Source organism: Ceratocystis lukuohia (assembly GCF_044167205.1).
Source record: "Ceratocystis lukuohia strain C4212 chromosome Unknown Supercontig1_pilon, whole genome shotgun sequence".
Lineage (NCBI taxonomy): Eukaryota > Fungi > Ascomycota > Sordariomycetes > Microascales > Ceratocystidaceae > Ceratocystis > Ceratocystis lukuohia.
The window spans coordinates 1,208,992-1,221,559 of NW_027263520.1; the positions used below are offsets into that span (position 1 = coordinate 1,208,992).

General features: G+C 49.3%; 5 protein-coding genes across 5 annotated transcripts; 3 read left to right on the top strand and 2 right to left on the bottom strand.

Moving 5' to 3' along the window:
• Positions 1-936: 936 nt before the first annotated feature.
• On the top strand, positions 937-2,415 carry HOO65_010307 (C6 zinc finger protein; the record flags this gene model as incomplete). The annotated part of the gene is made up of 2 exons (XM_071005799.1): positions 937-1,096; positions 1,175-2,415. The coding sequence occupies 2 exons, from the start codon at positions 937-939 to the stop codon at positions 2,413-2,415; spliced, it is 1,401 nt and encodes a 466-aa protein (XP_070862129.1).
• Positions 2,416-3,407: 992 nt separating this feature from the next.
• Positions 3,408-4,424, top strand: HOO65_010308 (Zinc-type alcohol dehydrogenase-like protein C16A3.02c; the record flags this gene model as incomplete). The annotated part of the gene is made up of 1 exon (XM_070999685.1): positions 3,408-4,424. One exon carries the CDS (start codon positions 3,408-3,410, stop codon positions 4,422-4,424), a length of 1,017 nt encoding a protein of 338 aa, XP_070862130.1.
• A 593-nt stretch (positions 4,425-5,017) lies between these two features.
• Positions 5,018-6,511, top strand: HOO65_010309 (General alpha-glucoside permease; the record flags this gene model as incomplete). Its single annotated transcript, XM_071005791.1, has 2 exons — positions 5,018-5,485; positions 5,528-6,511. The coding sequence occupies 2 exons, from the start codon at positions 5,018-5,020 to the stop codon at positions 6,509-6,511; spliced, it is 1,452 nt and encodes a 483-aa protein (XP_070862131.1).
• A 1,144-nt stretch (positions 6,512-7,655) lies between these two features.
• Positions 7,656-9,051, bottom strand: HOO65_010310 (Isocitrate dehydrogenase NAD subunit 1, mitochondrial; the record flags this gene model as incomplete). The annotated part of the gene is made up of 3 exons (XM_071005831.1): positions 7,656-7,743; positions 7,813-8,834; positions 9,019-9,051. 3 exons carry the CDS (start codon positions 9,049-9,051, stop codon positions 7,656-7,658), a joined length of 1,143 nt encoding a protein of 380 aa, XP_070862132.1.
• Positions 9,052-10,137: 1,086 nt separating this feature from the next.
• On the bottom strand, positions 10,138-11,773 carry HOO65_010311 (Uracil-regulated protein 1; the record flags this gene model as incomplete). Its single annotated transcript, XM_071005724.1, has 3 exons — positions 10,138-10,280; positions 10,357-11,437; positions 11,528-11,773. The coding sequence occupies 3 exons, from the start codon at positions 11,771-11,773 to the stop codon at positions 10,138-10,140; spliced, it is 1,470 nt and encodes a 489-aa protein (XP_070862133.1).
• Positions 11,774-12,568: the final 795 nt, after the last annotated feature.

The following is a 12,568-nucleotide window of genomic DNA, read 5'->3' on the forward strand; positions in this document are numbered from 1 at the left end:
CCCTAACCGGCGAAGAGGCTTAGCTTGCGATAGAACGAAGCTGGCGATAGATGCATGGAGTGGGTGGCGTAAAGCGAATGAGTTATGCAAATGAAGAAGATACAATAAGCACAACCACAATCAGTAGGTCTGCGTTGAAGCCCAGGCCGAGAAATAAAACTGAGCCACATTTGAGTCAGGTCAGCTGGATAAAGCCAATGTTTGCCGACTGCAAATGTGTACCTACAACGTGTGCATGTGACGATGTGCTTCCTTTTTTATGCAGTTGCTTCGTATTGATAGATACTCCACATGTATGGATTATTGGCTTAATCGCGGATTCGCCGTTGTGTTAGGTCCATATCGGCCATGATTTATCACGGCCCGATGAAAATTTTGTGGAAAATCGGATCGAACATCGATATCGTGGAGACGGGGAGCTTAGCTTGTGTTACCCGGTTAAGCCGAGTCTAATCCTGGTGGCATATGCTGGCCCCATTGTATAAGCCAACACAAACACAGGCTTCTTGATATTATCTCGGGTATCTCGCCTTCCTCTCTAGGCATTGTCTTCTATAGCCGAGTTGACTTGGTTATGGGTCGCTGTCCTGTTTCTGGATTCAACTTGTGTTCTTCGGTTGTGCTAGGCAACTATGAGTACTATCTAGGTCTTCCCGCATGATGAGCAGGTGAGGGTATAAAGCAACTGCCTACTTCCTCATTGCTCTTTCTTTTTCTGTCTTATTCCCCTCTCTTTTCCCCTCATCTTGTATCTTCATTATCATCGTCTATCCGTTACTCGCCTCGCTTCATTGCCTCTTTTTTTCTTCCTAGTCTTTTTGTTTTTTTTTTACATTTTTTTTTCATCCATCGTTGTTATATTGCCTGGCAATCGCTGCCATTGTAAGCGTTTGGAAAAATCAGACACTGTTCTGCTTGCAGCATCTTGTTCATCTAATGGTGCGCCGCTGTGTTGGGACTGGAGAAAACCGACCGGGTCTAGAAGGCCAGCCTAGGATCCGCCACGATGAGTCGCGCTTCTACGGGCCTCCTGAAAACACCATTTGGATGCACCGATATATCTTCGACGAGGACCCTGAAGAGCGCGTTATTCCGGGTAAGTTGACTCAGTTCTCCACAGGAAGAACACTACCTGTCTATCAAAGGCCTGCGTTCTAACAGAGCGTCGCAATAGCATGTCGCGACGGCATGTTGATTGAGTTTGGCGTTGAGGAGTCCTGGGATGCCGTAGAGCTGGCTTATTACCTTCCTTGGACACGCCACAACGAGCCCTTCCTACGCAACTTTCATCCTGCCCTCTCAACCGCCAGGTTTGTTGCCATACGTCGCAATGAAAACGGCGAGTTCAATTGGGTGGTTGAAGGCATTCCCGCAACTCCAATGCATAGCTATATCAACCGTATTCCGGTTTTGGTTCGTCCGTGGTGCTACATAATGCCTACCACTATGCGCACTCACTATGATCTATGGCGGAAGGAAACACGATATAACCCGCGCCATCTACTGCATTGCGATGAAATACACTTTATTCGCAGGGCATTCCCCCGCTCTCTTGGTGTCCAAGTGTTGTTGTGTGGACTTCTTGTCATGCAATACCGAAGCTATGATGATATCTTGGCCGACTGGAAACACACTGTTCCGTTCCACTTTCGCGGCCTTCCCATCACATTTAATGTACTGCACATTAGAGCTAGTACTGGCCAACAGATGAAGCATCATAGGAACGTTGCCCTGGGCCTGCGGTTGCAGCTAGAGTGTGGCAGACACGTTGTCACGACTTGGACTAGTGAGCTCATTAGAACTGGAGTTTTACGACCACCCAAGAAGCCCAAGCCAAAATCTTTGGCACAGAAAGCCCACGAGTGGTGGAAGCCACGCCTCTACGAGGCGCCATCCCTGGCTGTGGGCACAACTGAAGATGAAGTTGCCAAGCTTTACAAAACATACGATGAGCCATTCTCTGGCCCGTTCCCTGCGGGAGTTAAGCATGATCTGGCATTCATAAAACCTCACGATGAGTTTCCTCTCCCGAGCATGGTGCGATTGCCGGGTTTTCCTCTCATGACTGGGTTCAGCGGGATTCAGCATGCTCTACAAACCGGCCGCATATTTCTTACCGGTAGTGGTGTGGATACGCGCTACAGCGGTCGGGTTACCTCGCGGGTTGTTGAACAAACAGGGGAAGCGGCGGTGCAAGGAGCCCAGTACTTGTGGGGTGATAAGAGGGAACAAAGACGCACAATGGGAGCGGGCAGGGTGCCTCACTACACGGTTGCTTTGCTGTGGACAGTCCCGAGGGAGGGTGATATTTATGCAAGTCCTGACAAAGGCCGAGCTGGCACGATTGTTTGCCAGGGGTCTCCAACAAGCGCACACGCCAAGGTGGTAGTGATGAAGAACTTTGAAGTGGACTAGCCCGTCACGGAAAGTACCAACATTACGCTGCATGGTGGCTTCGAACTGCCTGATGAGCTGCACAAAACCAAGATCATGATGCCGTGTGATGGAGAGCATTTGCAGTTAAAGGATGGCTGGTATGTAGATGGAGTGGAGTTGCCGCTAACACAACCGTCCGATAGCCAAAGAACACTAGGATCCTGGCTGTTTGCTAGCAGTAGTTCGAATCGCAAATGATACAATAGGGGCTGGAGAGTCTAATGGTCTAATGTTTAGTCATATAGGGCGGAGGGACGGACCCTTTTTTAGGGGAGGGCATATATGCGATGTTTACGTGGTGCCGCCTAGCGGGTGAAAGTGGCGGCTGGCTTCACTTGTTTCTCTCCATATATAGAGAAAAGATAGAATCTCTATAGTAACACATGGCAATCAATGATGTGGATTTCCGCCAAATTATTGATTTACAATGGTTTTGCCGCTGAACCTGGCTGGCAGAAATAATTCTTTGTAGCTCCATATCGCGCTTGTATCAAGCGGAGGCAAGGGCCAATAATTAATCCTTGACACTAGAAGTCACGCCCGATGCGGAGGCATCGGGCTAAATCACTCCCGCTCAGAGACGTAGGATAATGCACCATCGTAGCTTTGTGATTTGAAATAGAGACCCGCGGGCAAGGCGGGATTCGGTAGTGGAGTTTTCTTAGTGCACGGGATTGAATCGTCATTTTCATTGGCCTTGGGCTAAGTCGAGCTTAGCCTTGCCCTGGCTAAAGTCTTATTGAGTCTTGGCCCTGATTATGAATTTCGTGAAAGACAGGTTCAATAACAGCATCTATGTTTTCCTATAAGTTGGGTATAGCCACATCAGTTGCTTTTCGATTGTTTGCTTCTCATTCTACACCATCATCTTTTGTATTCTGTCTTCTTATTCACCTCCTTCTTCTACCCGTACTCCCCAGTTCCAACCGCAGCAACCAACATCTCACACTACACTACATCACCCATTCATCATGTCGACCACTATGTTTGCCTGGCAATTTCCTGGAGGCAAAGGAACTCTCGAGGACAACCTTGTCTTCAACTCTGCTGCTCCCCTGCCGCCCATGACCAAGGATACCGTTGCACGTATCAAGGTACTACGCATGGCACTCAACCCGATCGACTACAAGGCGACCGAAGTTTCGATCGGTGCCAGGCTTATTGGTCTACCGCTCACACCAGGTATGGACTGCATAGGCCGTGTGTCAGAAACAAATACCCCGAATCTAGCTGTTGGTGACTTGGTAGCCGTCAAACATGCCACTCCGTCCAAGTATGGTGTCGCGGCTGAGTACACTATTGCCACCAAGAAGGATGCTATCGTCAAGGTTGACGAGGCTGGCATAAGCGCGCTGGACGAGCTTGCTTGCTCGGGTGTAGCTTCTGGTACTGCCTTAGTGTCACTGGCTGGCCTGCCCCAAGGCAGCAAGGTCTTAATCAACGGTGCCAGTGGTGGTACTGGAGTCTGGGGTGTACAAGCGGCCAAAGCAGCAGGCTATGAGGTTGTAGCTGTGTGCTCGTCGCGTAACGTCGACCTAATGAAAACCATTGGTGCCGATGATGTCATCGACTACACTAAGGGCGATCTAGTGACAGCTGTGAAGGAAAACGTTGCGCGCACAGGCCGTCAGTTTGACCGCATTGTTGATAATGTTTCATCAAGCCCGCAGTTGTACTATCGTGCGCACGAGTACCTAGTGCCCAAGGGAAAATTCATGTTTGTTGGTGCTCCAATGGAGGCTAGTTTCATCTGGAAGGCTCTCATGATCCATATTTTGCCGGCCTTCCTAGGTGGTGGTCGCAGAAAGCCTGTGAGAATTTTGGGTAATGGCGAGGACGCAGAGCTGAAGCGCTCAACGGAGCTAGTTCTGGAGGGCAAAATTACTCTGCCGATTCAAAAGTTCGCGCTTCACCAACTGCCCGAGGGCTACAGAGCCTTGAAGACTGGGCGGACTGTGGGAAAGATCATTTTGCACGTCAGCGATTAAGTCTCGGCACTGTTTAGTTGTCCTTTTATCTTTGAAGCATGGCCACGTGGCATTTTATATTCTGTGATAGCCTATTGGCTGATCTGGGAACGGAAGGAGCTTCTGTGGTACGCGTGTTTTTGTTTACGGGCAGGCGCCGGGGCTTCCCTCTTTATTGCCACTACTTATCCCACCCTCTGTTTTATTTGCTGTCGTATGATCTCTTTTAAAAAATTTCTTCCTCTTTTAGTTCATCAGAATCTTTTAGTATAGCCATATTATCAGCTCTCATCCACATCTCTACTTTCTTCATCTCATATCGTAACCTCTTGGCGACTCCTGTCGGCTTTGTTTATCAGGCAACTCTCCTCTCATTTCTTTCCACCTCGAGCCCCCCCCCCCCCCTTATCTGTTCAGCACTCACCTATCACCAACACTCCTCCATCACGGCAATGCCCATCGCTGCCGATAAGCCTATCAGCTCAGCCGCCAACAATGGAGTTCAACCCAGCCCTCGCCTCAATGCCGCAAAGCAGCAAGCTGGAGTCATTGAGCTTGTGATCAGGTACCCGCGAGCTGCAACTTAGTGTTTTCTCATCTCGCTCACTATTGTCATGGAAGGCTTCTGTCTTCTCACCCAGGGCTCTTTGTATGCTATGCCCCAGTATACCAACGTTTTTGGCCGACCTCGCCCCAATGGGACAGGTACTGCAGGAGACAAAAACGAAATTCCTGGCAACATCCAAGTCATCATAGCCATGGGCCAAACTATTGGCCAGATGGGCGGCCTAACTATTGCTGGCTATGCCACCGACACTCTTGGCTTCAGGAAAACAGCCATGCTTGGGTTCAGCTGGATAATCAGTTGGACCTTTGCCTTCTTCTTCGCCCGCAACTTGACTCACATTATTTTGGCCCAGACCTTTACTGGTATTGGGTGGGGAATCTTCCAGACTTTGGGACCCAGCTACGCCAACGACATTGCACCTGAATCTCTACGCCCTTATGCAACCATGTGGACCAACGTCTGCTGGATCATCGGCCAAATCATGGGGAGCGCCATGATGCGAGGTATCCTGGATGTCAAAGGCGACATCTCCTAGAAGAGTGTGTATGCCTTGCAGTGGGCGTGGCCGCTGGTTTTGATGCCTGTGGTGTGGTTTTGTCCCGAGTCACCCCGTTGGTTGGTTGGAAAAGGCAAAGACCAGGATGCCCTCCGTCAGCAACTTCGCCTCGTTCCATCTACCGTCGATGATCCTGATCTTGCAATAGAGGCTCTGAAAAGACAGATGCACGAGCAGAATAACGAAGAGTCTGAATCCTTCTGGAGCATCCTACAGTGCTTCAAGGGGCGGAATTTAGTTCGCACAGAATTGGCCACCATGATTTGGATCATTCAAAACATGTGTGGCAGTACTTTGGTTGGGTGGGCTTCATACTTTATGAAGCAAGCCGGTCTTGCGACGGACCTTGCCTTTACCATGCAGCTTGTCATGTATATTGTGGGCATGGCTGGAACCTTTTGCGCTTTTGGTCTGCTTCCCGTGATGCCCCGCCGCACCTTGTATCTGCTTGGCCATATGTTTATGGTTTTAATTTTGGGTGCCATTGGTGTTGTGGGAATTTTCCAAGTCCGCTTGGCCACAGCTGGATCGTGGACCGTTGCTGTTCTTCTCATCATGTTCAACTTTGTTTACAATATCAGTGTTGGTCCGCTTACCTACACATATGTCACTCTCGTTCCATCAGCGCCAATGAAGACCAAGACCATCGCCATTGCTCGTTTAGGGTACTGTGCAACAACTCTCTTTACTTCTTCCATTGCGCCTTTGCAAATTGCGGGCGACTCTTGGAACTGGGGCGCCAAGTCAGGCCTATTCTGGGGAGCTTGTGGGGTCTGCTGCCTGATTTACTCGTATTTCCGTGTACCTGAGACGGAAGGACGCACGCAGTCCGATATCGATGAACTTTTTGAACAAAAGGTCCCGTTCCGTCTTTGGGGTTCCAGCGAGGTGTGTGGATCAGAGAATGCGTCTGGTGTGCATGAGAAGACTGTCTTTGATGACAGTTCGATCAGCAGCGCCAATTCTATTGCGAGCATATCATGAACGCTGTTGTTCCCCTAGTTTAGAACTAAACAACAACTTAGACGCTGGTGGAATGGGCTTCAACTGTCCCTGGACTAGGTATTCGAAGTTGAGATGGCGACGCGGAATGTACAGTTACAAGAGCTTCCCTGTGTAGCATAGCCGCATGAGCTCGACCGTCAATAGAGGCTTGATGTTGCATCCATATAAGTAGCCCGTGAAATATTCTTGATTGTATGGCCGTTGTGTGGCTGTTACGCAAGCAGCCCCGCATTATCGCAGGGGCTCTCTCGACTTACTTGCTGTCTAATCTAGGAGGGGGCAGGGGCTTGTTTCTTCCCTGCTTTACAAAGGCTTCTGGAAGGTATGGGAGAAGCGGAAGCTTGAACTAGGCAAAGCCTAAGAGGAGGCACTAAAAAGTCTGAAGAGGACATAGCTACATTCACAATGATGGAGATAGCAGCGTCGTTACATCTGCCCTCTTGTAACCTTCGTTATAGATCCTGCCTTGTTTTGAGAGACCCCGCCTCATTCTGCTCCTCTCCCCTCCCCAGATCCTTTGCTCTTGGTGGGGGGCTTCGGGTTCGGGGCTGCTCGGGATGTTGAATCCGCCCGCCTTGACACTGACGTTTTCTTGTTCTCCCTGGACAGCCTTGTAGAGTTGTTTTGTATGCGTGCTATAGCTAGAACGGGCGGGCATTTTCGGGCCTTTTTTTATTTGTCCATTTTTTCCCCCTCGGACTTGGAGGCCGGCTAATCTACCCGCTATCATCGTGCTGTTTGTTGCTCCTGTTGAAATTTTGTAGGATTATTCTAGTACACCAAAAATGAGACCACAGACAGAAAAGAAAAATGCCAGAGAGGCAGACGTAAAACAAATCAGCTACTTTTTCGACATATTGAATTTGAACGATTTAATAGTTCATGCTGAATCTGGTGGTGGAGAGGGGGGGGACAAAAGGGGGAGGAATATAAACTGCTCTTGCTAGGACAAAAGATACACAACGACATTGCGAATGTTACAAATGAAGGGAAGAAAGTCTTAGCAAAGTAAAACATGGAACAAAAAAGAAAACAGAAAAAAGCCAGCTAAAAGTCAGGAACAAGATCTCGCCCCGCAGATGTTGAGAAAGAAATTTGGCTCGGTGGTATATTATTTGGCGCTTTACAAAGAAGACTCCATCTTGTCCAGGATAGAGCGAGTAAACTCGTGGGTGGTGTTGACACCGCCCATGTCACGGGTGCGAACCTTGCTGTAGAAGATGTTAGCATACATGCACACATAAATACAATAAATAAGCTTGTGATAGGCCAAAACTTACCCCTCAGCAATGACAGCGTAGATAGCGTTAGAGATGCGGTTGGCATGATCGTCCAGACCCAGGTGACGCAGCATCATGCAGCCAGACAGGATCATGGCAGTAGGGTTAGCCTGGTCCTTGCCCTTGATGTCGAGGCCGACATGGCGGCAGCCAGGCTCGAATACAGCAACGTCGCGGCCCATGTTGCAGCCGGGAACAATGCCGGGACCACCGACCAGGGCGGCGCCAATGTTGGACAGAATACCACCATACAAATTGGGGGTCAGAACCACGTCAAACTGCTGGGGCTTGCTGACGGCCTGCATGGAGGCATTGTCGACAATCATGTCGTTGGTCTCCAGACCAGGGTAAAGCTTGGCAGTCTCGTGGAAGGTGGAGCGGAACAGACCGTCAGCCAGCTTCATGATGTTGGCCTTGTGAATGCAGGTAACCTTCTTGCGGCCATTGGCCAGGGCGAAGCTGAAGGCAAACTTGGCAATGCGCTCCGACTTGGCGCGGGTGATGATCTTGAGCGACTCGACAACACCGGGCACGCTCTGGTGCTCCAAGCCCGAGTACTCACCCTCAGTGTTCTCACGAATGATGCACAGATCAACATCCTTGTGGCGGGTCTGGTAGCCGGGGATGTTCTTGATTAGCGAAATAGACGCATAGATGTCCAGCTCCTGACGCAAAGCGACGTTGAACGAAGAGTGGCCGGAGCGCTCAACGGGGGTGTGAAGAATGCCCTTGAGACCCAGCTTGTTGCGCTTTAGGGAGACAATGGACTGGCGGAAGGCCTCCTCAGTGCTAGCAGCACCCTGGATACCAGTGACGTTGACCTGTTCCCACTCAACGGGAACATTGTCAGCCTTGAAAAGGGTCTTGACCGACTCAGCAACCTCGGCGCCAACACCGTCACCAGGGATCAAGGTGACGGTGTACTTGCCGCCAAACTTGGAGGGTCTGAAGATGTCGCTCTGGACGGTGGCGTAAGAGCGGGCGGCGATGGGGGTTTGCTGCTTGGTGGCAGCGCGCAGAAGCTACAAAGAAAGTCAATTGAGTTAGCGAAAGTTACTTGAAAACATCGGTGCGACACCGAGGCATGCCAATGGCAGCAAAAATGCCATATTTCCCATATAACCCATCTGGTGTTAATGGGTGGGAGTGACGACGATGATGTGCAGGCGAAAGTTGCATGGGACATGAAAGACACCGAAAATTTACCTGCGCAGTTCTGGCGGATCCTCTAGACAGCATTTTCGAGTAATAAATGTGCTTAAGAAACAAATAATCCAACCGTACCAAAGGAAAAAAAAAAGAAGCAAAGAAAGAAACAGTAACAGAAGAAAAAGAATAAAAAAAAAAGAAAGAATAATGAAGAGGAAGGGCGAAGACGAGTGAAGACGAAGACGAATAATCACGAATTCAAGGAACAAGAAAATAAAAAGGGAAGAAGTGTGGAGAAACTGAGAAAAAAAAGACCGGGGTAAGGCCCCTCTACGGAGAAAACTGAATAGCCTGAAGCAGCCACGGATATAGGCAGTAACCTACTGTAGCCGCTAATTTATAGGGTCCAATATAGTGCGCACAATACCGAAACCGCCTAAAGCCAGGGCCAAGCGCAGCGAAATATCGCGGTTTTACCTCCTAACTTATTTCCTTACGCCGAGCTCACTTCGGCCGAGGCCGTCGCCGCGACATCCGCAAGCGAAGGCCGGCTAAAGGTTTTTAAGAGTTGAGACTGCCCCTACGCCACAGTGAGGTTTGTGGGGAGGGGAGGGAACTTTTCCTCAAAGTGTGGCGCTCCAAATCTACTATTATATGCCAACGTCTCAAGTTTGTTTAAACCACAGGCGATCTTGATCGCACATTACAAGTCTAGCAGGCTTGCAGCTATTTCCATTTGAATGCGAACGGCGCCGCAACTATAATACCACAGTTTCATGCGCATCCCGTAATCCTATTCTCAAAGACTTTTTGAGCCTGACAGTTCCGGCATCAGCTGGCAACTTGGCAGTTGACAATTAATTAGCCACACACAAGATTCTAACCGAGCTTAGCTGAACGTACGTCAGGTAAGGTACAGTAAGCAAACACAAGTCTGCTTTCAGTAATTCCATGACAAAAAACGCCTTTCTCAACAAGTAGGTATAAAAGCTTGATCTATACATGGTCATAATCATCCATTATCATCTAACCGACCGCACCGCAATCACAGATTAATCACAAGTAATATCTCACTGAAAGCCAAAAACAACTGTGACATCAGACTATAAGCGCATTTTTCTATTTATCTACTATAACAGCAAAGGAATGGGTATCAGACGGCAGCAAGGAATTACATTAATGAGTGACATCTTCCCAGCTAGCCCATCCGCGACCCTGAACTGTCTTCAAATCTTCCTCAGTGTAAACCTTGCCAGTTGTGAAGTATCCGGCGTTGATTTTAGCGTCAATCTCAACTCGAGAATCACTAGGAATCATTTCTGTAAAATCCTAGGGTTAGCAAATTGCTCCATTAAAATTAAAGGCTGAATCAATCAATGCGAAGGGCAAACTTACCGTCAGGAATAGGCACTCTTTCTAAAATAGGAATGCCTTGCTCGACAATGGCGTCATGCTTCATATTAGACATGGACAGCATTCTGTCAATCTTGGTGATACCAAGCCAGTGCAGAATGTCAGGCATTAACGCCTGGAAGCGCATATCTCTGACACCGGCCACATTCTCTGTGCGCTGGAAGTACTTGTCTGCCGTGTCGCCACCTCTCTTCCTGGCGTTGTAAACCAGGTACTTGACAACTTCGCCCAATGCTCTGCCCTCTTTGCGGAAGTAAATCACCAGACCGCTGCCGCCGTTCTGTGCCTCCTTGATAGCCTCCTCAATGCCAAAGGCCAGGTACGGTCTGCACGTGCAGATATCGCTCTGGAAAACATCGGATCCATTGCACTCGTCGTGAACACGCAGCGCTAGGCGACAGTTGGGGTTGCTGACGCGCTCAGGGGGGCCAAAGATATACACTGTCAAGCCGCCAATGGGGGGCAGGAATACTTTGATGTCGGGTCTGGTAACTAGCTCTGGGTATGAACCACCCATATGCTCAAACAACGCGCGACGCAGAGTTCCTTCATCAATTCCAAAACGCGAAGCGATTCCAGGGAGGTACCACACAGGCTCAACAGCAGCCTTGGTCACGCGTACATCACCCTCGGCATTGGTGACAATTGTTCCATCAACCTGCAGACGACCAGCCTTGATACTGTCAACAATCTCGGCTACACGCATGTTTGCGCGGGTCACGGCGATGGTAGGGCGCACATCGAGGCCGTCGTCGAGATACTTCTTGTAGTTACGGGTGACATCATGACCAAAGGGATCCATAGAGACAATCTTGGTGCCATCACCCCAAGCAGCCTGGAATGGGAAGTCAAATGAAGGCTGGGTGTTGGTGAAAGACGGACGGAAGTCAGGTGGCAGGTCGCCAGCAGCAATAGCCAGGGCGTTGTATACAGAATAGCTGCCGCCGTGGGCACCAATAGCATTACGGCGAGTGAGGGTTTTACCGGAACGGGAGACTAGTACGGGACCACGCTCAAGCGGATCGGCGCAGCCCCATTTCAGTGGTATGGGATCAACAACGCTCTGTCCAGGGTAGGTAGTAAGCTGCAGGAGGAGACGGATTAGTAGTCAGCAACGTATGTCCTACACTTCTTAAGGATTGACTATACTCACAATAATTCGACTGGCATATTGGTTCTTGGAGTGGGTGGTGGTGGTAGTGGCAGCGGCATTCTGTTCTGCCACGGGCTCATCGGTTGTGTTAGTGGTGTCCATGGTCATAGTGTGTGATGAAGAAGAATCAACTCTGATTTTTTTGGTCGGGGGGATATTAGAGACAATGGCGTTGGTGGTGCTTGTGTCGGCAGATTCAGGCAATGATGAAGAAGAATCAAGATCTAGAGAATAAGTGGTGTTCATGGTGGAATAGAGAAGATTTTATGAGGGCCACGTAGAGGGAAAAAGGAAGGGAAAGCCGTTGGGGTTATAAGCTGAGACACGCAGCCAACAGGGAGGAAGAAAACAAAGATGGTCTGCTGACTTTGGAGAGAAAGAAAAAAGGCAGTTACTTTGACAAGGGCCATAAGATACAAGAGGCGTATGCTTAATGATTTTGTGATTGGCTAGACCGGGCTATGTGTGGTGTATAGTACGTGTATGTATGTACCTTCGTACCTAGTGGTTGCCCTTCTGTCTGTTAGACAGAGGCGGATCCCGTGGGAGACGGGAGAATCGCCAAGAATACAACGGACTTTCAGGCCAATCAGCATGGGTATGAAGACGCACCAAGAGGGGATTCTAATCCAGATTATCTGGTTTAGTCTCAATGATAGACACTGACTTTCTCAACTATCAGTTGATGGTCGCTACATCTATTCAGTCTTGATACTTAATCTTAATTACACACAAAAGATATCGACGTCTGAGGCATAGCTAAACAATCTTGATAGGGGCTTTTTTTTTATTTGTACCCCTCCCCCAGCAGTTGACAGGGCGGGTGTTTGACAAGAAGATACCGCTCCAAGCACCCCCTCCTCGCTTTATTCACATTAAATACTATCTCCAAACACGGCCAGGATCTCCAAGTCTGGCCCACCAGCCAGCCCCCTTTCGATTGTATAACAAGGCTATGCAAGAGCTTAAAAAGAGGCCAGAGATGGTCATATGACCCCGAGCCCCTAAGCTAGCAGATAGGAGGACCTGGAGACGGATACC